Source organism: Varroa jacobsoni, unplaced genomic scaffold (assembly GCF_002532875.2).
Source record: "Varroa jacobsoni isolate VJ856 unplaced genomic scaffold, vjacob_1.0 scaffold_673, whole genome shotgun sequence".
Taxonomy (NCBI): Eukaryota; Metazoa; Arthropoda; class Arachnida; order Mesostigmata; family Varroidae; genus Varroa; species Varroa jacobsoni.
The window spans coordinates 88,209-114,906 of NW_019213575.1; the positions used below are offsets into that span (position 1 = coordinate 88,209).

A 26,698-nucleotide genomic window follows, 5' to 3' on the forward strand; every position below is an offset into this window, starting at 1 on the left:
TTGCAATAGCAAATGAAAGACCAGGCCAACATAAGGGTCTTTCTTCCATTTCTCGATACATTTAGCAAGATGTGCGCTGACACCAAATGGGGGGTCACATGATTACCGTACGACACCTGGCGAAACGGCTTTTTAACAGAAGTCGAGAGCTTAACGCGGATGCAAAAACGGCGACGAAAAAGAAGTCTAAAAAAATATAAACGACATCGTGTTTCGCTTGAATAATATGTTGTTATTTCTTAGCCTCGACAGCACAGTCGCTTATTACCGCTACTACTATGTATATATAATGATGAAATTGTTAATAACATCGTTGATACATCCATCGTAAAGACGGAGGTAAACGGCCATGGTGTTATGTTATAGCCACTGTTCTGTTATTGCTTTATATCTAAAGATTTAGGAACGACGCTAGAAAGGCGCTCATCTATGTTCTAATAGCCATTGGTTTCTGTGGCAATTTCTTCGCTGATTCGCCACGTGGGAGACTATTATATGACGTCTAAGCAAACACTGTTGATGTTCTCTATTCATAGTTAATAACCAATATGAACTACATATATAAAGAGAGATAATTATAACACTCAATATCGTTATTTATTCAGAGAAGTTTTTCCATTTCAGTGCATCTTGTGCCAGCAAAAGGACGTATTTTTTATCAGTCGCGGTAGATTGGTTTGCAATCAATCCGCTCGGCATTCAGTGTAGCAATCGCATAATTATGACGCTATGTTTCTGACTTAGAAAGAAAAATCAAACGAAAGATGTAAGAAACGTGTGAAGCGATGACAGTAGCAAAAAGCTAATATTAGATTATAAGCGACAAAATAAATAAATACTCCTAATGCGCAATTGTCAGCTGGGCGAACAATGGTGTATTAAAGTAAATTAGCTTAACTTTTTGTCATAGGCTAGGTTACTTTAGTCGAGCGCGAGGTGTAAATCGGTTAGTTTGGAAAAAAAAAAACAAAATTACACCGTATTTATTCACCTTCGTCGGCAGCTGGAAAAAAACTGCATCAACATAAATCAGCAGCACAATATCGTAATCTCAGAAAGGGACAATTTGAAACAGTTTGCGTCGTATAAGCCTTATAAACGAAATTTGAAAAATCTGCCAGATATTTTAGGGATGGCACTAGGCGCAGCAAGCGGCATGTTATCTATCACAATTTTCCTCTAAAGTACTTACATGTATCGAGAGACTCAAACAAATTTGGTTTCCTGCAGAATCTGTGGTAGAAGCCATGCGTGGCACAGCGGGTGACGACACGTCTTTTAGTTGGTTCGTCCCTTCCTACTCGTTATTCTCGTCCGTTTAGAAAAACTGTCCTATAACTACATACATTGACAAAACAAAAAAACGCCTACTTAGAATAGTTCTGTATATCTAGAATCCATAATTGTGCGTATACACGTAGTTATTTCTCTTTTTACCAACAAAAATACTAGCTTATGTACATTTTTCAATTGTTAGTAAATAGTTTTTTCGGCGACGGAGACGTAGAGCTCAAGCTATTAACAAAAAATAGAGTCGAACACGTTCTTGGCGATGGATTCCGATGAGGCGCCAATGTTTCAAGCTTCGGAGTGAACTTCGGAGAAGCAGCACAATTGTAACTTAGATTTTGGCGTTCGCACTATTTTGATTGTCGTAAATTTCTCTTGGTGCGAGCTCTAGCTGAAGCTACGAAGGCGCTGTCATTGCGAATTTTATCTCTGACGCTCATTAGCTTTATTATTTGCTTTACTACTCTTTTTCGAGCTTCTTAAACCGATCGAGTTGTAAGATTGAACCAATGCTGAGAGCCATATGTATATATATATATATCATCGACACTAGTAATAACCGCCTGAATTCGAATAACTAGAATGCTAAGACAGATGATACTATATAATAATCCCCACGTCAAATTATGGTCACACAAGCTAAGTGGTGTTGATTGACGATACTCAGCCATTTACAACATTGCTGTTAACGTAAGCTAAAATTCGAACGATTTAAAGAAGACTTTAACATGGCGTCCATTTTAGATGATTTAATTTAGGCCTTCGAAATTGCGAAGTTTGTTACAGCCGCTAGTTCTCTGTGCTTTTAATTTCGATCGTTAGTATGTTTTTGGATTATCGATATACTTGCAATGAACTCCCAAACATTTGCTTAGTTTAAGTAGAGCTCAAACGGTTTGAATCCAAGCCCCAGAGTGCTTTGTGTTTAATACATGTTATTTTATAAGATCGCGGTATAAAACAGTACGATTACATAGACAAATATTAGCCGCGGTCCGGTATTGCGAACTAGGCTAAATCAAGTTGTCTACTCAATATAAAGTTCAGTCCGATTTTTTCAACATCAAAATGTATGCTACACCTGACCAAAGGGTTTCAGCTCGACCAATAATTGTTGTATCTATTCGCATGCGTATGTCTCACGGCTACCGATTCGAGAATATATAATTAAACATTTACCAAAAATCAGATTCTCCCTCAGCACCGGTTTGTAGGTCAGACTTTCCACGTCCATTTTTGTCAGACGTGACAGAGTGAAGTGAATATGAAAAGCGTCACTTCACTGGACCACAAACTCATCATAACGTTTGTCCTGCGAGCAAACGATGCAGCATCTTTATATTTCGACCTAAAACAAATAGCTATTTGCAAAATTTTAAATTTATATGGTGAGGCAATTTGGAGATGCTCTTGTGGTAGCTTCAGATACCACCGCATTGGAGAATTCTTCCGTCAAGCGCACTCGGTTTTTGAATCAGGCCCATTTCCGGTAATTTCTGTAGAGTTCTTGAGGAAGAGCAATTTGAAAGAGACATAATGCAATTAGCTCGACCATTACATCGGTTCAGCCGTATAACAAAACAGGACCATGGTCAGTAGAGGCTCATTCAGTGTATGATTAGCTTTCAGATGTTCAGTAGGGATTTCGCTTACGTTTAGTAGCCCCGGCGTGGTCATTATCTCTCCGCTGCTGCACATCCATTGCGGTCTCCCTTATCTGCGGTATATACGCAATTTCTTTCCCCCGGGGTTCACTTTGTCAGCGAGGCAAATGGCATAGATGTACGTGAGTACATTTGTAAACGGTATCTCTAAAGTTCTCAAGCCCTAACTATAGACACTGTTAGTAATACTACGGGAAGTCTGCCCGGGGAGAGCTTGCTTCTATGATTCCACTTTAGAAGTTCGTATCTATGGCTTAAGTAAATTCGAATAGGCCTTTTCAGTCCTTATTTCAATGAAGTTCTTATATATATAAAAAAAAAACCTACTCCTTTCAGCGGTTTGGTTCTTTCGTATGGATTTCGACAGAAGACCAGCTATGACAAATCAACAGTACGCGATATCATTGCTCAAACGGTCTTTAAACAGATGTTGCGTATTGCGCAGGATCGTAATAATCATCTTAATTATCTGATCATCTTTTTTCTATTCTCGAAATCGTTCGAGAATAAAAACGAGAATGCTATCCTTTTTCCTAATGTCCGACCGGCAGTGGTCCTTTGCTGTTAATCGTTTCGTGTATGGCCCTCGTTGCGTATCCGCCTTTGTCATTGTTTAGAAAGTAGAAATTTTGTTTGCTAAAAAGTGGCAGCATTGAGATAACGAGCACGGGCAGTGATTTGATCGAAATGACGTAACAGCGTAATACGCGTGACTTCATCATATCTTTGAATATGTCGTCAGGTAATAGAGGCAATCTGCATGCTCTTTTCGTCTAAGATAACCGCATTCGGATCGACGCTGTAATTTATGTGACTAATTCTACTGAGACATCCGTCAGTACGAGTTCGGAAAAGGTCTGCATGATTATTTGTGTGGGCTCCATCGAATATGATCATCTAAATGTGTGCTTTTTTTGTAAAAGTTTTTAGGAGACGATTAATACGCTTCGCGATTTCAACGCATTCACTACTGAATATTTAAAACAAATTTGTATGTATTTCGTAGCTTAGGTTTACTGCGTACACCATCAAACCGTTGTTTTTTAACATGTGCGGTTCGGCAACGAACTCGTTTGTCTCAACCATAGCAGACTTTCAAGACAGACGTTTCTCACAAACGGGTAAATTCTAAGGTAACTAAACGCCAATGACTCAATATCGATTCGATACATTATAATTTAGGGCAGAGCGTCGAAATGACCAGGGATTTATATAGCTGTATATGTACAATTAAAAATGTGAAGTTCACGTTTGTGATTCAACTATTGGAGCAGCGTCTGTCTTAATTGAAAACCCGCTTACTTTTTTCTAGCTTATCTCTCTGCAGCGTGGACCTGTGTCTGGCTGAACAGTCTTTTTTCAGTCATTTTCATGTAAAGCTTGTAGCCGATGGACATTTGATTTGTTGATACCAGATTTACGGTTTGATTGATTACTCTTTCGTAAATAGTTCCGATCGTTGCAAGTTACCTCTATATTATCCAACTGTAAATCGTATTAGTGGATCTGCTAGAAACTCCGTACGTTATTCTTCTCGTACTACTGTTAAATTTTGATACTTCCAAGAAAATTTTGCAATTTTATTTTTTTTTTGGTCCACTCATTTTTCCCAATAATTCAGATCGACGTTGTAATTTTCAGCGTGATACATTGCGAATGTATTTCACATGTCACAAACTTCTGATTGTTCTTTCAGCTGAATAGAGGGAACACTCAGGGAGTGATGACTTGTTAAATAGTGTGTTTTTGGGACACCCTGTATTCCTAGGGAAACATCGTGATAAATAGCGAACTTGTTAGGAAATTAGCATCTTAGCTAAGCCGAAAAGATGCTTTTTGATCTTTCCACAAATGTTATGAAAATACGTTTATGGGAAGTGCTGTTGTGCTATGGTTGTTGTCTTCTACTAGATAAAGTGAGATGTTTTTTAACTGTGTGATAATATAATAGTATATTGCATCTCATTATCCTTTTATACCATAGCCTTGCAAACTATAGGTAAGAATAATTAACACTTATAGTAATTATAATAATTCTTTAGTCGTGATTCATCTAATTCAATTCATGTTGCCACTACATGTTTCTGCACTACATAAATTGTAACGGATAAAGGACATAAGGGTCGACTAGAATCAATTTTTTTTTAATTTTAATTTTATAAGAAGGTAATACAGCGACTGACAAACAAGGTTTCCTGGAACATGCTTATGCAATCATCGTAATAAGTATCGTCCGAACTTTTAATATACGAGTAATGTGAAGGCCAAGCGATGCCTTTGTTGAAATTCCTGCCCGAAAAATGCACCGTTTTGTAAGAAATATTTTCGCTTTTTTTTGTTACTCCTTAGTTTCTTACCTCTCAATTTGTTCCCCACAGAGCACAAGCTACGTTACCTTATGTAAATGTCACCTCTTGCTGCTGGCCGTGATATAGGGTGGCGTCCTATTTTAACTAGGTCTTTACTCTGTCTCTAAATTGCCCCTCTTACTCTTGTTCAACAAAATTTTTCCTCTCCTTCTGGCGAAACTCGCGAACAACAAGAGGTCGTAATGAAAAAACCTGAGCGATTATATTTGCCCATCGCAATTCCAGTACATGTTAACAGAGGCCAGAAGGAAAACCACATCCGTAGTGTTCTACTACAAAATAAAGTGGTTTGAGCAGGTAATGTGCATCTTGATTGTTGCCAGGTTTTTTTACAGGTCTGTTGACAGAACCTCGTATCCGTCCAGCAAGACTCACCCCCAGTTCGACCTTCTAGTAAAGGCAGGTTCTTAATGCTACACCGAATAGGCGATACCGAGGATTTATTTAGACAAAATAAATAGCTGAAGGAGTTGAGAAGTTCACAGTCGACATCCTCAGATGTATATGCCAGGGATTGTGGCATGGAAATGCTGTTGAAGTCATGCAAGGTTTGGCTAATGTTCTAAAAAAAAATTGACATTTGGTTTTGTAAATAAACAACTACATGTAACCTTCTTCGCAGAATAAACAAGTTCCTCTATTCACATATGTGTAGTATATGTAATGATAATAGTAGTTATAATAACGATACTGTTGATAATACATAAACATGGCAACTACCCTACATGCTAAAACAGTTATTGAGTGTATACTAGATGATGCGAAAACAAACTCGTGTTATAAAAACTGACATTATGTAGATGAATTTGATCATCTGTGCTTATATTATAGATAATACGTTGCTTTACATGCGCTGAACACAGAGCTTTTAAAGTTACCGAATTTGATCACGTGTGACGATGAAGAAAAATTCGTTCATTCTATGACAGAATTTTCTCTGTACTGTTCAAAAACAATAGCTTTATAGGACGATCACATGGATTGTTGCTGTGATTCGGTCTTCAAAGCTGCCACAATTTCGGCAGCTTTCTCTACTATTAATTCAGTTCTCTTCTATACTTTATAGTTTAAACTATTTTAGTCACTGTTGCTTTACTAATTGCAATACACAGATTGATAATAAATAATTTCATTTATTTTTCTGAGTAAAGTTGGTGTGACTCGAACAGCGGTTAAGCGCAGGTGAAGCGTCGGTACAAATATGAGCACCAAACTTATGGAAATTTCAATACAAATAGCAAAAGCTGGTACAATCAGCCAAATAAGGTCGCCATTCCTCCTATGAGCTCTGATGGAAACTCAACAGACGCAAAACAAGCCACGCACCAAATGTGGCCTAGCTAGTGCTATAGATCCACAAGGCGCTGCGGGAATACGAGGTTTCCCGCTCGAATATGATTATATTGCTTCTTATAGTGTGTGTGTGCGAAATGACCGAAGGGACAGCTTGTCGCATCTAGCTTACCGTAAATAGGCAAAGTGGTCCGAGCACCGTCTAAGTCCTTCCTTTGACTATATGGGAGAACAGCGCTGAACATGAGGTATGTTTTACATATTTCACTCAGTGAGTTTGCGCTCTAAACGGCTCCAAACCGATGCGGTAATATACAACGTTTTGGAAATGGCCTCCAGTTGGTACAATGGAGGCGTCAACAATCGTCAGACAAAATGGAAGAGCTGAACAAGGCGAGACAAAAACGCAAAAGGTGTTACCTAATATACGAAGATATGTTGGTGCCCATCAGAATAAAATGCTCTAACGCTTCTATCGAGTAGAAAATTGCTGGACTGTACCCATTTAATAAATGTGTTCCTAAAAGATTGTCGAGTGTTTATCTTTAATGTTAATCTATCCAGCCGAAATTGATTAATATGAGTAATTGTTAGAGAGGTATTAACGAAACAAATCCTTTACCGGTTACGTTAAATGCTGTGGTTGCAATGCCAACATATGACGAGAATCCGTCTGCTCTCAGAAAACACATCATCATCATCATCATTTCTAATAACTGACCAAAAAACGAACGAGGTCCTACGCATATTATGCGCAAGCTGACTATATAGGACAATATTTTTTGTGTAAGGAAGTACCTAGCAGCACGGGCGAACTGAGATGGCTAAACAAACTGAGCCTTCCTTACACATACAGTATATGTTTCACTATGTATACATATGAACAATGATATCTATTTAGAGAACAGAGAAAAATCGGATGAAACCCAACCGGAAGACTATCGATCAGACTCAATCGCATAACGTGAATTCGCGCAGCTATATAAAGTGACCATGTATTAGTAGACAGCCATAATAATAACAGCAACATACGAATGATGTGTCTGTTTGGTATCTAAAAAAAAATGGTGTCTAAGCGGTTGCATGCAGCGTTGTTTGCGTATATTTATACACAAGTGCCTGTGTGTGTTGATCTTTGGATACCCGCTCCTTCGAAGTGGAAAATGTTTAGTTGCATCAATTTGGGCTAATTACTGTTCTGGGTTTGGGCTAATGTGTGATTTTTCGCTATCTCTAATTCGATTTCCTACGATGGACGCTTGCAATACGCTATCGACGATGAACGAGTAGGACAATTAGATTTGATTTACGTATCTATGGATGCGATTCTTTATGAATTCGCTAATGAAGTTTTCGAATAATCGGCTATCGTCCAGGTTGCTTTTCAGGAATCTCAGCAAAAGCCATTCACCTTGAGTCACTAGTGGCCTACCGCTCGTATTGCCTTTTCTGAATTCCTCAGGGATTTCGAGGTCGTTGTTGCGTAAGTTCTCTGAAGTCGCCATCACGGTGACGTAAACCAACTGCAAGATGGCCGTCACCAAAGCCAGCATAAAGACGACCCACAGAAGAATGTAGATTTTTTCGTTGAGAACGTTTATCGCCAATATACAGATTACATTCTGATGCTCGGTACTGCCACCAGATCCGTATGATTCTAGATCGCATTTGACCGCCTTCGGAAACACGATGTTGAGCACAGGCATTCCTTTCAGCCACTTCGGCACTAAGCTGATAAACTGGCCGTTAAGGAAGTTCTGAGTTAACGAGAACTGTATTATAACGTTGAAAAAGTAGAAGGCCTGGCATATCAAGAACATATAGAAGTAGCGAGTGGTCTCGTTTTGTCGTCGAGATTGAAGTCGCTGAGCCAGCAAGATGATTCGTTCAACACGTACGTTGTTCGTAGCAGCCTCGAGTTCTCTAAACTGTTCGACGAGTTTACGGGTTCGGCCGCCTTCCAAGGCTTTCCACAACACGCGAGGAACCTGATTTAAGGATAGAGCGAAGATAGTCGGCAAGGTAATGGAAGAAATCTCATTAGATATGATGAAGATAAATTTCTATTCGAGCGTTACGTGATGTACAAACAGCTGAAGCTAAGATCTATAACATCTAGCATCTACAATACGAAGGTTAGATAGTCCACGAAGCCGCTTAGCTACACTGCTGAAAGGACGCTAAAAATCCACCCGAGCAATTGAATTCTCTAAGAATACAGTTGATGCTGAATAAGCGTGTACGACAATGGGGTACGATACGAAAAAATTATGTTTTAAGAAAAACGATTTGTATCACTGTTAAAACTGGTTGTCCACTTGATAAAGTAGATCAAATGTTTGCTTCGCACGAGGGTAGATAATACCTGAAAGCTTGCGGCTTGTATAACCAAGCAGAGAGTGACCCATTGGTAATAATTAACGTAGACATAGGAATTCTTCTCGTTTGAAGCTCGATTAATAATTCCATGAAAGATCCCTTCGTCAGCGTGTGGGCCTTCAATAATGTACGAGGAATATGCATAGCATTTCTGTCTCACGTATCTGAAAATATCACACAATCTTCATATGATCGAAGCACTACTCCAAGAGAGCCTCCTTCATAGCACGAGGTACGCGTGAAGGTAAAAGTTCAAATGCTATCCTAGCATTCGCATACGTTCTTACTTATGTTAAATCATAATCAGCGAATAAAAGCTTGTACCTCAGTAGCAAACGATCTGCCAGTCGTGTCAATGGACTTTGAAACAAAAAGGGAACAGTCGCACTTCATAAGAACTGCATCATAACAATGAGATGCTTATGAGGTAATCCGTCACTTTTTCGCACCATCATGATTTTACCATTTCTAAAATCAGCTGAACAATTAATAGAAAGTTACTTACGACATGTCGAACACACTGCCTGACGGCCTAGTGCATTCAATCGGGGAGTACCACGAAGTAAGTCCAGTGAGGATCGCACAGGCGAGAATTATTCCAAAAGCCACCTTATAATGTATCGAGCTTAGTAGAAGGTCTTCGCTGTGATTGGATTTCGGTCTAAAATATTTTACCGCCGAGATAAGAGCTCCATCTATACGTGTCATAGTTGGACACGTAGATCGGCCAACGATAGAAAGAACTGGCACGATGTCGCGACAAGAACCAGGTTCTATAAAAGGTTCAAAACCTTTACGGTTTTGCTTAAACTCGCGCAGCTTGCTTGAAAGGTCAGGTATGAAGAAATTTTTAGGAAAAGCTTAGCGGTTTCGAAGTGGGAAAGATTTCCCACATGACTAGGGCATAAGTTCCCCAGCGGCACAAAGATTTTCTTGGCCCAATCCTATCGACTATGAGCGTGCGAGAATCAATGACGCTAATGTCGGCAGTGAGTTGTGTACAAGTCTGCTACGCTACGACAACACAAGTCTGCTCGCAATATTAACTAGAGTCTAAAGAACGTTCAAAATGACCAGCTTTGATGTGTAGGGTTTGCGCGTTATGCGAACGTGCCTTTACATTGGGTGCGTGGCAGGATCCATGTTAGCTATCATATGCGAACCCATTGAACGCGAGGCACTTGCTTAGATAGGGCGCACATAATAAGTCATAGTCATAACCATTGTTTGCCAACATTATTAGTTACGCAACTCAAATCATCATATTATCCATCAGGTATAGAGGAACTTCAAGGCGGTAAAGCTCTACCAGAACGCAGAATCAAACTGTAAAGATGGAGTATGTAGTTCGCCTTAGCCACATAAGATAACCCAATCCTTACGTAGATTCACTATGTCTTCATTTTGTCCTTTAATTTTTCTAATAACTATAAAGAACATGGAGTAAGGCGCGCTGAGTTTAGATTGTACGTATGTATGTATAGATCATTTAAGCGTGCAACAACGAAATTAACGTACCGAAGTGCAGTACTGCAAATCGATTTGTTTTGCAAACGAATACGCAGGAAGATTCTACATTAAACATTCACTCTTCCTATTGACCCAACATAATCTGAAGATCTGTAGATCTTCTGTTTTCTGCGTTCCTTTATAATTTCATCTTTTCCCGTTGTAAAATTATCCGAAACCTGATCTATGAACTGATACAACTGCAGAAAATGTTACGTACTAATCATCTTTCAGAAATAATGAGTTCCATGAAGGGTCGTGTAGTTGACGTATATTGGAGCAATTAGTATCGAATGCGTAGTCCGTGATTCTGAAGCACAAGTAGTTTATTGCCAAAACTCAGCCACTAGCGATTATTTACTAATGAAGATAACTTTAATATCGGCATCTACGGATTCCCTGAAGAAAGGACAGCTAAAACCTGTTCATTGACTTTAAAATTTGGTGACAAATTAATCCCATATAAAGTTGTTCGAAGGCGGTACTTCCTATATTTATGGCAAAAATGCACACACATGCTTCTATTAGTTCAGATATTAAAAAAAGAAAAAAAGCATGTGATCATCTAAGTGTCCTTCTGTGAAAGTGATCTTAATAACTCACACAACTTTCTCATCTCTTAAAATGGAGTTACCACAAAAACACTTCGTTGATTTTATCGACCAACGCAGACGTAACGGAGAAACGGACCTGTTTTCGACTATCTTTTCAGATAATGATGTATTGTTTGTTGATGTGAAAGATACGCTATATTTTCCTAAGGACAGAGGATTAAAACAGAGGCAGCTTCGTCGATGTCTTGCCTATTCAAGCATCTTTGGCCTACCATCACTGCTCTTTTTAAAAGGCTATCGTGTTAGTATCGGCACCGAGCCTTGCGTCAAGATGTTCGCCAGACCAGTATGAAACTAGCTAGTTTTTTTTTAGTGCGGCAACTTGTCAACATTAAATTCATAGATAGCTATTTCTATTTTACACAGACTATGGCATCATTTTTGCCATAGAGTCGCACGTCACATTACTCAAAAGCTTCTACATGCCTAAAGTGATCACTGTTACCCTCTCTGCGGGACGGCTATCGCTATGACAATCAATATACACGGGACGCTATGCTTAAACAAATGACAGGATTGTTCGGAAAGAATCGTCGCATAGTTACGGAAGGATTTGGTTGTGAAGCGGCAGACTGACGGCATTATGTCAATGCTAATCTCCGATATCAAAATGTTCTACATAACAGCGAATGGAGTTAGATACAATGGAGAAGTTCTTAATTAATCACCAAAAAGTAATTTTTAAAGGGACCAAATTGTAAGGACAGTTAAATTCATTCATCATAGCATAGAATACATTAGCATTGTAATTGCACGGAAGCTAGTTTTCGCACTGATGTACTACCTTTCGGACCAGCTGACGAGCGTCAATCGCTCTCGTACGGACTACGACACCGTGAGTTTGGGAGCCGTTAGTCCCCTGATATAGATTGTCATTTTGACGTCCCCCTAGAAGTTGGCATAACTAACGGCGTAGTAATTTCACGTGACGAATAGCTCAGTAAAAAGATGAAATGGAGTCTGACAAAGTGCTTCATAAACTTCTAGTTAAAACGCGCGTGATTGGCAGAAACTTTCGCATCTCTGCCGTTCGTGTAATGCTACGCAGAGGACGCCAGTTCTAGGTGTGCAGCTATAACTGATTTAGCCGGTACATCAGTTTGGCATCCCGCACAGAATACTAACAACGCCAGTCAGTGTGAGTCGACGCTCAACGTAAATTCGTCTGATCATGGAATGCTCCGTTCCAAGCATACTAAAAAAATCTTACTGACTATTCTTCACAAATATATAATTCAGACCTAGAAGGCCATGTTCAAGCTCCCGTAGAAACTTCATTATGTTATTGAGGCTTTTGCTACCGTGACAGACAGTTTCATTGATTTTAGCTTCTACTACTGGCTTCTACTTCGGCAGAGTAGCATTAGCCGCACTTGCGAACAACAACTCAAAATTACCACCTTTGTCTTCGTTTCGGACTCGGACGTCTGATCTTCCTTTATGAGCATTCGGATGGAAACTTGCCCCTGATGGCGTCTTTCGTCTTTCTTTGACTAACTATTAAATTTTCATAACTTGATTTTGCAAAAAGTTTTCACCGTTAGATCTGAGCATGTGTGTGGTTATGTTCAATCACGCTAGGATTTTTACGCGTCTGCTTAAATGAAGCCCCTGCGAAATACCAAACTCGGTCTCTTTCGCGGTCCTTCAGGTAGTTAAATTCCTAGATAGTTTACATTAGACTAACGTTAACGACAAAATCTGCATCGATCCCTATTTTTTTTAAATAAGGTCGTAGCTCATAAGCGTTTCGAAGACGCGATTGCCGTTGCATAGAAGGACGAATCCCATATCGACTAAACACCGTTCTTGTCAGAGAAATATGTAATGAATTTTTTGTGCCTATATATTATTACTAATATGGACTTCTGATTATGTCCTTTACGAATGCTCTGACGACTCCTACTGAACCGGTGCTTGGCAAGTAGAAATCAGAGTTTTAGAGGACTCGAACGATACGATGGCAACGATATCGGTCAAGTGACAAACATTTGAAACAAGGTGCGATCGCTACACCTCTATTTATATTGATGTTTACTTTGGACCCGTCTTTGAGGAACTTGCCATTGGGATCCGATCTTTTTTAATTAATTTAATGGTCCGAGCAGTGCAAACCCACGAAGTCGATTCCGTTGCTCAATCCTAAACGATGGCCGATCATTTGCGAATTCAGTACGCTCTCCGCCAAAGATTATTTGTGTCCAAGGGTAAATTCGCACTTCGGCAATCTGTCCGACTCCAGCAAGCAATATCTGTCTAAGTCGATTAGGGTACATGACACATCTACGCCTTTCGTTGCAAAAACGCGATTCGGTCGTTAGTTCTGCGGAATAGAACTTAACGTAGACTAAAAAAACTGGATTCTGGTCGAGGTTGCCGGACTCTGGTAAAATCTATAGAGATCTTCATAATTCGTTCGTGCCATACAGATCAATTACGGTGAATTGAGTGCTTCAGATTGCTTCAGTCGCAGGAAATCGCTAAACAATGCTCAATCTACAAAAGGTAATTTCGTCATGTTGTGTTGCCAGGAGAGGCTTCTACACGACGAAAAAGCGATGCCAATGCAAGAGAAGAGCAAATTTTATATACGTTTGTGAGATCTTTTGCATCTTTGTTTTCGTTAGCGCGTTTTTTTTTTCTTTTTTTCAGCTATTTAGCTTGACTGCTAACAATTCTCAGAATAAATCCCATACGTATTCAAACTAGCGGCTTGTGGGTTCCTGGTAACCCAGCTAAATGCGTCAAATTATGATGCCTAGCTTTCTACATGATCTACACATAACGTGAATATACATATCCGGCGATGGTACGTTGTAACGTAGCTGCTTACACTAAACCGTATGCTGCTCAAAAATGTACCGAAATGGAAGATGTATTTCTTCATGCTTACTGATTTTCTTATCTTAAATAATATGACAATATGTTTATATGTATAATATATAATAATAATAAATATAATATTATTATATTATAAATAATAAAAAAAAATTAAAAAAAATAATAATAATAAAAAAATTTTTAAAAAACAAGACATTATAAGTGTCAGGCTTTTTTTGGCTAGCAAGCTTTAATAACATCTGCGGCAGTACTCGATAAGCACAAGGCTCTGTTTTAGGTAGCGAAGGGAGACGGCGGCTGGACTGTTATACGTACCCGATCGACACTCGTGCCATACTCGTACGCAAACAACATATGTTGAAAGAATATGATTATTATTTACATTCACTACCTGAGTAGAGCGCAGCTAATACTACACGTATGAATAGATATCGGATAAGATGTTTAAGCCTCATAACATTGCGATACTATAAAAATTAATATACGAAACATTAGTTTTTATAGAGGCATTTAACTATAATGTTAACTGAACAGCTGGGAAGTTACCCAAATTACGATTGTTGCGGGGGTATCTAATCATCCTTGGGAAAGATTTGATTGCACAGCTACTGAAACTGCCTAGCCAAGATAAGTGGGCAAAGAAATTCTAGTCTAAAGCCTTCATCCACCTGATTGATTGATTCAGCCGCTTAGTGTTCAATGAGTGCCATAAAAGGAACCGACTTCATCATAACATTTGCCCTACACACCCGCAGGAACCGGACTAGTTCATCGATAATTCTGCCTAGCCGTTAAGATCGTTTTATGTCATCGCATGGGGAAACTGTAGCGCAGTGAGCGCTCAGGTCTTGATTCAGTTCCAATTCGAGTGCATGACCCGTGCGCGCTTGTTAAGCAAGTTAAAACTTCCCAGTCGTCCAATTGTTTTCGCTTGCTTAGCCTGTGTCCTAGCGTTTTGTCATGGGCTTGCGCATCTGCGTTTATCTTGCAAGATCTACTTTTATAGACCTATATTGTAAGCAGGTTTACTATACTGAGTCTTAGATCACGAATAAAGGTGGTTCCGCTGCTGTAGTAGTTTACGTAGTTAACAAAGTAACGATTGGACCTTGTTGTTAGAAGAAAGTGCTAAGAGTAGCTGCTTTATCTCAATTCTTTTACTAATTATATAGCTGAGGTTGGACTACCTAGGCTGATACCGTTGCCATTGTTTACAAATCTACATGTATAATATATTGCTCACCGAAAGTATAGGTTCGCTCTGAAGTGAATTATTTTAGCGTTGTAAGTGGACAATATATATGAGAGGAATACAGATGATCTAGACGAAGGTGAAGTCAAAAACAAATGTTTGCGTTGCCATTAATTCCGCATTGGAGTGCTGGTCGCTAGCATAAGACGAAGTCTATCTACGTCCGATTTCAAATTCAGGTCAGCACATGTCTAAGGATTTTGTAGACAATCACGTCACCATTACATCGTTTGGTCTATATATAGGTAGAAACCTCGAGTATTACGGCCGGTGTCGCCGTTAGGCATTCCTTAACATCAACCAACTTAGTAGTAGTTGTTAAACTTGTTGTGTAATATTTGAATTGAGCCATAGGATCATCATAAACCATTATCATTTTCATGTGTTTATCTTCATTATTTCATATTAGTATATGGAACTCGTTGATTGGGTTTGGCTTAACGCATCAAGGTGCTACCAGCGTATGTATTTCGGCGCAGATATTACACGAGAGTTCATTGACGTGTCTAGAATCTGACAGAAACTTTGTATCTGGGCGTATACCGTGCGGCCTGACAACATGTTGCTGCCATAAAGAACCCATACGTTCTCACAATCATGCGTTGTGAGTACATCTTCGCGAAGTTGTCGAGCTCAGAGACTCTGATTTGTCGACGGTTCAGCTCTGAAGAAATGGAGCATAGATATCGGTACGGATGCAGCGACTGCGATGAACACCAGGCTTACTCAAATAGTACAACCCTTTGAGGCTATTGACGCTTCAGTTCGATAGTTTTGGTAATGCGTTTTAGCATTGTAAAGTTGAACGAGCTTTCGATCTTGAGTTGACGTTTGGAAATCCTGTGAAGTAATACATAGTAAGCCCTTCTCGACAACATCTATTGAATAACAATATCAGAGAAACAAATCATTAGCTTACCGTTACATCAGCGCTACGTAAACCACGCAGTTCCAGAGGGCTAATCGGGGCTCTCTGACAGTTGTCCTTCAACAAAGATCTTCGCTATCAAAGCGTCCTATAATGGACAAACAATTCGCAACTGTGTCAATCAAGTGGGCACTTCACAGCGCTGCTGTTCGATAGAGCGAATAAACGTTGAAAATTCTACGTCTGATACTACTGTCGCCGAGCATTGTTTCCAACGGCTGGCCTCTTCCAACGTAAAACAAACCGTGTGTCTGGATAAAGTCGGTTTTATTAGCCAAACACGTCACCGTAACAAAATTTCGGCGGCAGAACTTTCGGATGATACCTTTCGTCACCTTATGTCAACGCCTCCTTTGCTGTTGCTTGACTGTGATCAGGTTTGACGAGCGACGACATCATGCAAAATTTGTATTCTCTGTTTAGATCATCGATTGAAACGTATAACGTTCCGAACGGTGCTTTTGTGTACGGCGCACAGGCGCTCAGGGTCCAACCCATCATCGTCACATAGACGCGAGACTGCATAAAATTTCGTAGTCAACTTTGCCGTTGCTGACGGCGTGCGGACGCGAACAGCAGAATGTACCACGAAAGAAGAAATGCTGCCTCTATTTCATTGAGTGATCAGCTCCAAGCATCGTTCGAAGTTGGCAGTGCCAATTGAAACAGGCTGTGTTTCAGCCATGCTTTTCACTCTTCCGTGTCCCTAAGCCTTGTGGTGCTCTCGACCTATACCGACAACCGAAATAGATCATAACATTACATGGACATTAATTTAACACATACGATTATCAGGCCGAGTGTCGGACTGTATCGTTCGTTTGCTGTCGGCGCTATCTAATGAGAGACGACACCGATCTGACGAGGCCGGCCTCGCTCTCTTAATTCACGAAGGTTCCCGAGCCGTAGCCATTTTCATCGCCCGAAATTTTCGAAATACTGACCGTAATATCATGGCTTGCTAGCCTGTTACGTTAGGCAATGAAACGAATCAAACTGAATAAAGCAACACGGAAGAAAAACAAACTGATGGAACGGTAAGAAATAAACGATAAAAAAATGTACGTTTCCCCATCCAGCTGTCTGTCCATTTCCCTACATTCTAATGATGTACTGATTTGAAAGATGTGCTTATAGTAAACGCACTTTGAAACTAATGACTGCCAACAGCCGTATCAGTCCGAACAGCGATTTATTCGTTAAGTTACTTACCTACTTCAAGTTACTTAAGCATATGTGTGTGAAAACGTGAAAAAAAAAAAGATGCAAAAAATGTAGGAGTTAACGGCGCGGCAAAGTACGACTGATGGTGGAAATGGCCGGTGCAACATGTCTTGAAAGCCTCACTTGGCCGGCGGATATGCAACAAGAATTCGTACATGCATGCTCATATGTCGCTTGCAGGGGCCGTCAACTCGAATAGGCCGCGTCGGCAGTGGTCAGAATGGTTAGAACGGCGAGTGTTGTTCTCAGTGGTCAATAGTAGTACTTGGTAAAAGTCGATGTATGACGCGCGTTCATTAGAGACTGCAATTACTCATATACAAATCAACGAAAGATGGCTAAAAATCGCGTAATTAGTACCACGCGTGATAAGAAGGGAGTCAGTTATGCATCTGAATTTGATAAACACTTTCATCACGTTTAGATATCCGCAGTCTTATTTCTTAAGCAATTGGCTTTACCGAAGCTAAGTTCGTGGTCTGTTTTTCATGTCAAACCTAAAATACGCTGCCGTCATAAAACGGATAAGGCAAAAGGTACTTTCGACACATTATGACGTCAGGGTGATAAGTCTGATAGCGGTGAGTCTGATAATGGGGCTTCCGTAGACGTAAGAACGTACATACAACGAATGGAACTGCTCTTAGCTTGTGTCGCGGAGGCTGCAAAGAAGATGACCTCAGTTTGGAACACTACTAGCTAAGAGAATCCAAATCCTTCGGTATTCCTTGCATACTGCTACTATCAATGCTTAGTTGTTAAGTGAAGCCGAAGGTCGTATTGTGACGTTATTTTAAATATCAGTCGTCTATGGAGCGAATAATATTGATTAGGCTACAAGGTCTAGGTCTATAACAGCAGAAGCATGTCTCATATCTCACTTAGAGGCTATGTACACGATCGTGTAAAGCATATGGGGCCGACATTATCCGTCTATATTTTCACACAACTGGCCAGTTCCTCAGTTCGTAAGACGTCTTGTCTTTTTTTTTTTTTTTAACTAGAATTCAGAGTATTCAACGATTTTTGCCAGCATATCTTTGTTCATCAACCCCATTGTTTACGCAGTTTTGTTTCCAAGTTCAGAAATTTTTCCAGTTTAAAAATAACAAAGTAGCCGCGACGTTTCGGTGGCGATTTATGGGTGCTTATAGTTTAATTATTATAATAAACGGTGTGTAATGAAACCCGTCAATGGGAAATTGCCTCGTCACGCCAACCTATAGTTCCTATGATTAGGTCGTTGAATAAAACGCTGTTACAGACAAAAAACATATAGATTATATCATATCTAACACACGCTCACATTTTTTCTTCGAAACAACGTGTATAGCAAGGGTCGTCCATCTGAGAAGCGTAGTTTGTTAGGCCGACGAGGGTTGTGGGTTGCTCTTCAACGTTTATAAGAACGAGCATTCGCAGTGACGGTTGCAGTAGCTTCAATAGTGATCCTGCCGATAGCGAGACCAAAGGTAAAAGTCAGTTAAGTGATGTATCAGAAGTCCAACCAATCCACAATATGGTTAAATTTATGTCAATTTAACCATATTGTGGATTGGTGAGCTGGATACTTGATGCAATAACTCTATTCTGTATCCTGTGATCATAGGTAGCGTAAGTCATGCTGTTCGGCCATCCTGCAATAAGGACTCCTTCGGTATAACCGAATGCGTGGAGTGCTCGTTGTTACATATTCTACCTAATGGATGTAAAAGGCCTGCAACAGGAATCCATAAAAGATAAACACTTCGTACTTGCTAACTGGTGAACTATGATGAGAGAGCTAGCAAAACAGATAGAGATTTCAAATAGTTTATATCATCTCATTTTCATGTCAAAATGCTAACGGCAAGGTCTATTCTGAAGCGGCTGAACGTCCAGCTGGTAAACGCCTCTGAAGAAGCGTATCAGGAAAGCCTTTGGCACTGCTGGAAAAGCCAAGCGTTCTTAAACAAGTAATTCAGAATGGTCATGCGCGTATATATTTCGACCATCCATTTAGAAATGAACCCCGATCAAAACCAAGGTCATCAAGGCATCCTTCATAACGAATTCACGCCGTCCGGCTCCACTGTCATTAAATAGTAGTATCAGGAAGTTTTAAGCAGGTTGAGCAAGTGTTTCTGATTAGATCTTTGCCACAATCGCTCTTAGGTTCTTTATCATCACCATCCATACTTCACTATTCATTTTAGACATCTACAGAAAATTCGATGACTCACCGCATCTTTTCCAACCTCACCGCATCTGGCTTCGCAACTTTTTCCAATTCCCAGAACTACACAAAAACAGTTTAAAGGGAAAGCTTTTTGATACGATGGAAAAAAAACAATAGAAAAATTGCTGAACGAGCTTAGAGCTACTCCAACGATTGGTAAGGTCGCGAAAAGTCAAGGAAGTCTTTGAGGGATAGAAAGAATGGTAGCGAAGGTGTGCTGCGTCCAGTGGGGATTCTTTCGAAGCGTCCAATTTCTTACGGGACAATTAATTGAATGCTTATCAGCCTAGAGGCAACGACATGTCCATTTGTGGAGAAAGAATTACATCGAGCAATCATATAGACCACTATATTCCCTGTTTTTTTTTTATTTGTGAAAGAGTTTGCTTAGAGATTAATGTTTGTAGTGTATAATAAAGTTGGACATCTAGGAGAAAGCGTGTCTATTATATAAGCGTTCGTTAACTAACTTTATTCTACACTAAACCATTTGCGACCGCTTGATCAGCTCTTCGTACCTTACTTATTTAACACAATATTGATCTAAAAACTAGCTCATCTTTGTTCGATAAAAAAGTTTATTTATTTAGTTTTTTTTTTTTTTAGTTTAGTTTAGCAGATCAGTTAGTTAATGAACTGTTCACTTTCTAGGCATTTGCTGAGATCGACCCATATTGATTGATTTATTGTACAGTTGTTCTAACCATAGAGTACGCTACCTTTTTTGTCGTCGAACAGTTTCAACATTCGCGACCAAAAATGTGGGTTCGGCAGTATTAAACAGTGGAATATCACCACGACACGTGCAAAATAGGCAGATGGTCACATGATCAGAACCCGCTTAGTCGATTGCTGAATAGCGCCATTTCCATCAATAACCGATAGTCGTTATCTTTCGATAAATTATATGCACAAGAGCATAGATGGTGAGAATGTAGAAGCGTTATGGAAACTTGCCAAGCGCTCGAAATTTACCGGTTTCTCTTTTTTTTTCAGGGACGAAAGGCGAGAAATTAACGTCATCGTTTAGCCGAATCAGTAGGCGCAAGCGTCCCTTCATGCCGCCGAGCTTCGGCAGTTCGATTGCTTTGGCTATTTCAGCGACAAATTAAAAGTATCTAGTAAGTAGAAGAAATAGTAATGAGTAATAAAATTTTTCCAAACTTACGCTGTAAGAACGTCGTTGGATATTGAATGAACATTGCAATATTACGTACATGGAATAAACTCTAAGCGAGACAAGTGATAAATTAACAACTTATTTCGATATAGTGGTGATCTTATAACACCGATACGACCCTCGAACATCACCAATCGCGAATCCAAGAATATACATTAAACAATACTGATGCTTGTTGCTTTGACAGAACATACTTTTATACCAGCGCAGATATTAATTATGTTCGTATCGAACGTACGGCCAGGGACTGTGTATGCTACTCTTTTCGATGCAGTCATAAAGCCCACCCGCGTCTATAAATGGAGTTTGCCACATTACCGTTTCTCCGTCCAGTATTCGCATAACAATATCTTGAAGTATACAAAATTGCCTTCATCGCTTAGACACGTTTCCGTTTGCTTCGACTCCTTAATAAGAGACACTTTAAAAAGGAAAACGAAGTTACTTTAGTACAACAACGATCACGTTGTTATCTAATCTTTGATTACGCAATCCAAACAAAGCGTATCGTCCGAATCGTTCCCCCAAATAGCCACTAGTCTCCTCGCACCCGAAGCAATTGGGCCAGTGACTGGTCGTAAAATATTGATGTGCCGGGTTCTCCATAGGCTTCGAGGATTATGATCCGATACTTGGACCTAATGTAGCTACTAGTATTTCCACCCGTAATGTGTTCAATGGCACATATATTTGTAGCGCATATAATCGAAGTAAATGTCTACAAGAACTACATGCAAAAGAGGTGTTTTTTGCCAGTAGCTAAGGAAGTTGGAAATTGAAGCCCTCATACCCAGCTAGAACGAGTAGTTTTGAATACATTTAAACATAAATGATAATTAATTATCAATTTAATTTTTTTGACGTTTTGAAAATTGTTCACTTACATTGTTGGTTCAGTTTGTTGACATCTGTAAGCCAGTCAACACGTTTTTTGCATAAACCTTCATGTAAACATTCGCATTGGTATATGTACTTGGATGCAATCTAAGCATTTTTGTTGTTTTTTTACATGCTGACTGTTACAGGCGGAAATTCCTGGCCAGCATCCCCAAACTACCCATGGACCTCGCTTTACCCTTAGACTTCGTCATCGCCCGTTTAATTAATCCCCATATATTGCGGATTTTACTAGCGAATCGACATATTATTAAGTCTCTGCTCCACTCTGTCTTTTTCAAACATTGAATATTACTACCGGCACAGTTCTTCTATGCTGCACATAAGACACCGTCAAACATTGATAAAGTCGCAAGTTATTTGTCGGTTGCTGAAGCCGGAAGAGTGAACTCAGATTGTAGCATTTACTGCCTCGCATGGCTCCGTATGGGTACATTGACTGAACCATTTTGGCAGCGTTTGTGGGATCGGTTCCTCGCTGTGTCGAAGACAGCATCTAACGGGAATCTCTACCAGTTCTCATATAGAAACTCATGTAGAGAATATCACATAGAAAAGCATGCAAATGTGGACAAGTTAAGCATAACGTAATACAGTTTGTCCCATCTCTGCAATGGCTGCTGGACTAATGTCGCTCGTTCGTTACAACCTTAGAATTCGACAGCCAACCCAGTATTTAATGGTTTCAAACCGAACACAGGGCAAGGACCATCCGCAGAAGCAGTGGTCGGAATTTAATCGGCCGCAAGGATCACTTGCCGCGGCGGTGATGTCGCCGAGAGGCCAAATCTTCAGCTGTTTTCCAAAAGACCATGTAATAGAAATACTTCTAAAGGAATTTATTAGCACCGTTACGACCTTAACTTAGCCAGCACGTCCAGGACATTTGCCCAGAAGTTAATAATGAATTTATAATTGCCTCTACACTGTTAGGACATTTTCTTGTATTTCTGGCGGTATTAATTGACTTCAATAGTGTCCGTAGTTAGGCACTAGAAGTATAGAGTTCAACATGTGTGAGTGCTTATAGGAAATGTGAGAAGCCCAGTATTTTAACTAGTTGGGAATAATAAAAAGCACAGGGCGGAAACGAGTCTCGCACGCAATGGAGTCCGGTGCTCGGGGCAAACATTTCTGCGAATAGATAAATTGTAGATATAATGCTCACTGACCTCTTCAGTGTTATTTCATTTGTGAACTGGGCTGGACGATCAAAGTCCGGTCTCTTTGTAAAGAGAAAATGAATAGGATCATCGGCGCTTTACCCTAACCATTACAAACATCGAAACCGTAGCATATAAACAAAGAAAGGAGAACCGCTCGAGTCTTTAAATTAACATGATGGAATGTTTTGAGTTTATAACACCAAACGCTCATAGAGTGCACGCCTGGATTCTTGCTCATTATTTAATAAACATTTTAACTTGAGCCTATCTTGATTTATGTTTGCTTGTATTAAGCGTGTATGTTAATTAGTTATTAAATTAGTCTCAGCATTAGTCAGATAGGCTGCATTTTAAAACTCAAGGCCCGACTAGTCGAAAGCCTCGCTGTATAGCGGCCTTAAGCTTGTCTAACGGCGGATGTTGGGTGTTTGCCGACTCTTAAACCGAAAAATACTAAACTATTGAGTTTGTAGTTAAGATTGACAAGATTAGGACGACTAAGATCGAAGACGAGACAATTTAGGTATTATTCACTTTAAAGCACCTACAGATTGATAATCTGAAGCATGAAGATAACGGTACTGAGGTAAAGTAAGGCTGATATTTTATTCGGTACTTGAATAAGTAGCCAATTCGTAGAACACCGTTCGCGATGAAGATGCTCTAACAAATGAAGAACTCCCATTATCTTTATCAACTTGCCAAAAATTCCGTCTTCTATACCCCTGGTGCTTAATGCCTCTAATATTAGATACTACATGTAATACAAAGTGGCTGTAAGCTACATAAAATTTGCACTGGAAAATATTTTTATATCTTCAATACATCAATCCTCGGTTTTTGACGAAAAGAAAAGCTCTAACAATTGGTCTCGAGTTTTATAAGCCTTATCCTTAAGATACTTAAGATGGTGTCAAAAGCGTAACATTGAACTTGTAGTAACTACACCTGCGACTAACTTGGTTAACTGTTTATTTAGACAGCGTTAAATCTTGCGCGCGACTGCTAGCACGTTTTCAATTTACATACCGTACAGATACCGGCCGTTTCCTTCTTCATTCGACGTGCTTTCCTTCAGTGACCCTTACCGTCGACCGCTTAAATCGACTCATTGACGTACGTTTGTGGCTAATGCAAACTTGGACCATCTGTGCAATATCTAACAGCACTAAGTTATCGATTCATTAATTGAATGAGCCTTTCGGCTAAGTTTCTGTACGGCCGTCAATTATACCTTGCGGGTGGTTGGACGTTGCCGCATCGCTTTACTTCCGTTTGATGACGTGCAGCTGAAAACCGGACCGATAGTTGTGATAACGTGCGTAGTATGTTCCGCCAGAGGGCGTTCGGACATCCTTATTCGTTTTTATGATACTTGATACATCCTTTTTGTTGTTGTGTCGTTGGCCGTAACAACCTATAATGTTGTTCCATTAGGCGCATTCGGCAGTATGTACATGTAATTACCATGACTGGAGACCAGTCGCACGCGTACCGGTAGCTGTGGCAGTGAGTTTTAGTATACCGTCCTGCATGTGACGGATATATATGATTGAGAACTACATCGATAATATCATTATTATTGAAGCCGATCACATGACGAGCACTTCAAGAACTCGAATAACTGAAAATCAGATGTATTACTATTGACGTATATTATACGGCAGAAACGCTCAGTACTTCGTGGCTTTTGAATCTGATAAAGTTCCATGGTCGCAAAGTCTTCTTTTACTCGACTAAGAAGCCACTTTGATGATTACACTACATAGCAACCTACTTCCAATCGTGTTACTTCTAAAACCAACTCCATCTTTTACGGCAATAGACATGCACCGCCCATCATATGTGGCTCATCTCTGATCGTTTTGCTGTCAGGGCAAGCGAAATCTGCTGTAAAAAATATTTCTTCTATTTGCCATAAACACCACGGTATAATCTCTTTGAGTATGAAGTAATAATATAATACTATGAAAATGCTTCTTGGAAACTTGACCAATATATTCATTCTATTATTAGTCTATATTCTGGTTTTTATCTAGAATGAGTTTGTGAAGTGATAGTTTACCTCATTTCGTTCGACTTTAACTGAATCTCTATTGGCAATAGCTGTTGACGATTAAAGAAAACCTCGTAGAATCATTCAATGTTGTCTTTCCTTTCCATTAAATGGGATTTTGGGCCTCTGCGCCAAGAAGAGCATATAGTCGATCTCCTCGTCTCCGTACCCTAAAGCCCGAGCTTGCTCACAAAGCTGTTGGCGGGCTTTGGTTAATTCTTTTTGCAAACACGCAACAGTTTCTAATTGGTGATCGAGATCAGCATATGGCTGGCGTTGCTCGTGACTCATAGTAGACCATATCCTCTGGCCTGAACAACGGTCAAAATGCCATCCGTTCACTTGGGCCATGAAATTGAATCGCCTCACAAATAACTGTTCGGCTGATGAATCCATGCTAAAGATTCTCTGATTTACCTTTAATCAATACCTGAGAGTCAATGAACACTCGTTGATTTCCTAACCGGAAGAGGACTGCATAGTCCGGATTTTTATATTTTTAAAATCAAATTAGAGAAATCAGCTTTGTACCCGTGCTTGGAACCGTGCTGTTCGTTGGTTGCTATTTTCCACCTTTAAATTAATGTCTATCGAACAAAAAGATCATTCTATTCGTTAGACTATTACCACCTTGATTTCTCGGCATAGTCTTACATCGAAAACTAGGACGGGGAGATTCTACGCTGAATTTGTCATAGGCAGCGGTAAGTCAATGCAAAAAACTTCAGTTAGGTTGTATCTAAGAATACCAATAACTATCTTAACATTATATTATCACGTACACTAAAGACAGTAATTATTGATCGTTTTCATAAGACTGGTAGCTTTCGTTGAAAACTTTTCACGTCGAGTTATGTTATAAAAATCATTACATATTTCACTGTATTATAATTTTGACTCTTCCTAAAGGGTGGAACCCTATTGATCCTTACAGGATATTCGCCTCGAGGTGTGCAAAGGTAGGTAAAGTCTTGTAAAGAGATACACTTTATATCCGTAAGGCTTAGAGCACTTACCTGATTAGATGCTGGTGTAGTTATGATTAAACTGTCCTGGCGCACAAAACATTCATTTTAGAGATACACGAGTGTAAGCATCTTATCACGAGCTGAACATTCGAGAAAGCTATTCATGTGATAGATATATATACATTTTTATGCGTCTACGGGTTCGTTTGATCGATTGCGCTGGCCGGTTCAAACATCACAACAGAGTAATCAGCAGAAAGATGAGCGCATGTTATAGGTTATTCATCCACGGAAAAATCGCTAATGTCGAAGTGGAGTCGACATGCGTTCCCTTTCAAGTCTGCTTATTGATGAACGAATACAGGAATGGCTATTCGAAAAGAACATTCATATTATATTTGTCTACTTACCTACCTGGCAATTATGTTCAAGGTATCCGGCCGTCTGTCCAAATTGGAACCTGGCGTCGATAACACACACGTTCAGTGACTTCTATACTGGGCGAGCACTATTTTTTTGGGCACTGATAAAAAACTATGTTTATGTTTGTTTTCTGATTATCTCATCGATGCGCCCTGTGTAATTATCATTTTTCTCCTACAATATCACATTCTGTAAACTATTACATGGCTGGTGTGTAAGGATCTGCTGTGGATACAGTGACCAAAGTGATGCATTTTATCGTATACAGTAATTTACTTAGATTACAAACTCGACACGCTTCTACATGGTAAAAATTCGTAGAAAATACTCAGAAAACACAAAATAGTGCCGTCTGTTATAAACGTTCCGACTCACAGCAGTTTCAAAACGGTAGTGGAAAATCTCTCTCTCTCTCTCTCTCTCTATC

The 26,698-nt window shown here is 39.7% G+C and overlaps 1 protein-coding gene and 2 long non-coding RNA genes across 3 annotated transcripts in view; all 3 read right to left on the reverse strand.

The window, feature by feature from the left end:
• LOC111262549 (uncharacterized) overlaps positions 1-20,739 on the reverse strand; it is a 27,426-nt gene extending 6,687 nt beyond the window's left edge. Inside the window, exons 1-3 of the long non-coding RNA XR_002681680.2 lie at positions 20,301-20,739; positions 18,670-18,814; positions 1,193-1,338 (exon numbers count right to left, since the gene is read on the reverse strand). This is a non-coding gene — a long non-coding RNA (uncharacterized LOC111262549). The remainder of the gene's footprint in view (positions 1-1,192; positions 1,339-18,669; positions 18,815-20,300) is intronic.
• Positions 6,437-10,001, reverse strand: LOC111262548 (innexin shaking-B). The gene is made up of 3 exons (XM_022836877.2): positions 9,501-10,001; positions 8,982-9,159; positions 6,437-8,604 (listed from the first exon to the last, which is right to left on the reverse strand). Exons 1-3 carry the CDS (start codon positions 9,701-9,703, stop codon positions 7,912-7,914), a joined length of 1,074 nt encoding a protein of 357 aa, XP_022692612.1. The 5' UTR covers positions 9,704-10,001; the 3' UTR covers positions 6,437-7,911.
• A 3,040-nt stretch (positions 20,740-23,779) lies between the features above and the next one.
• Positions 23,780-26,460, reverse strand: LOC147753188 (uncharacterized). Its single transcript, XR_015311943.1, has 4 exons — positions 26,263-26,460; positions 25,897-25,932; positions 24,890-25,310; positions 23,780-24,448 (listed from the first exon to the last, which is right to left on the reverse strand). It is a non-coding gene; the product is annotated as an uncharacterized LOC147753188 (long non-coding RNA).
• Positions 26,461-26,698: the final 238 nt, after the last annotated feature.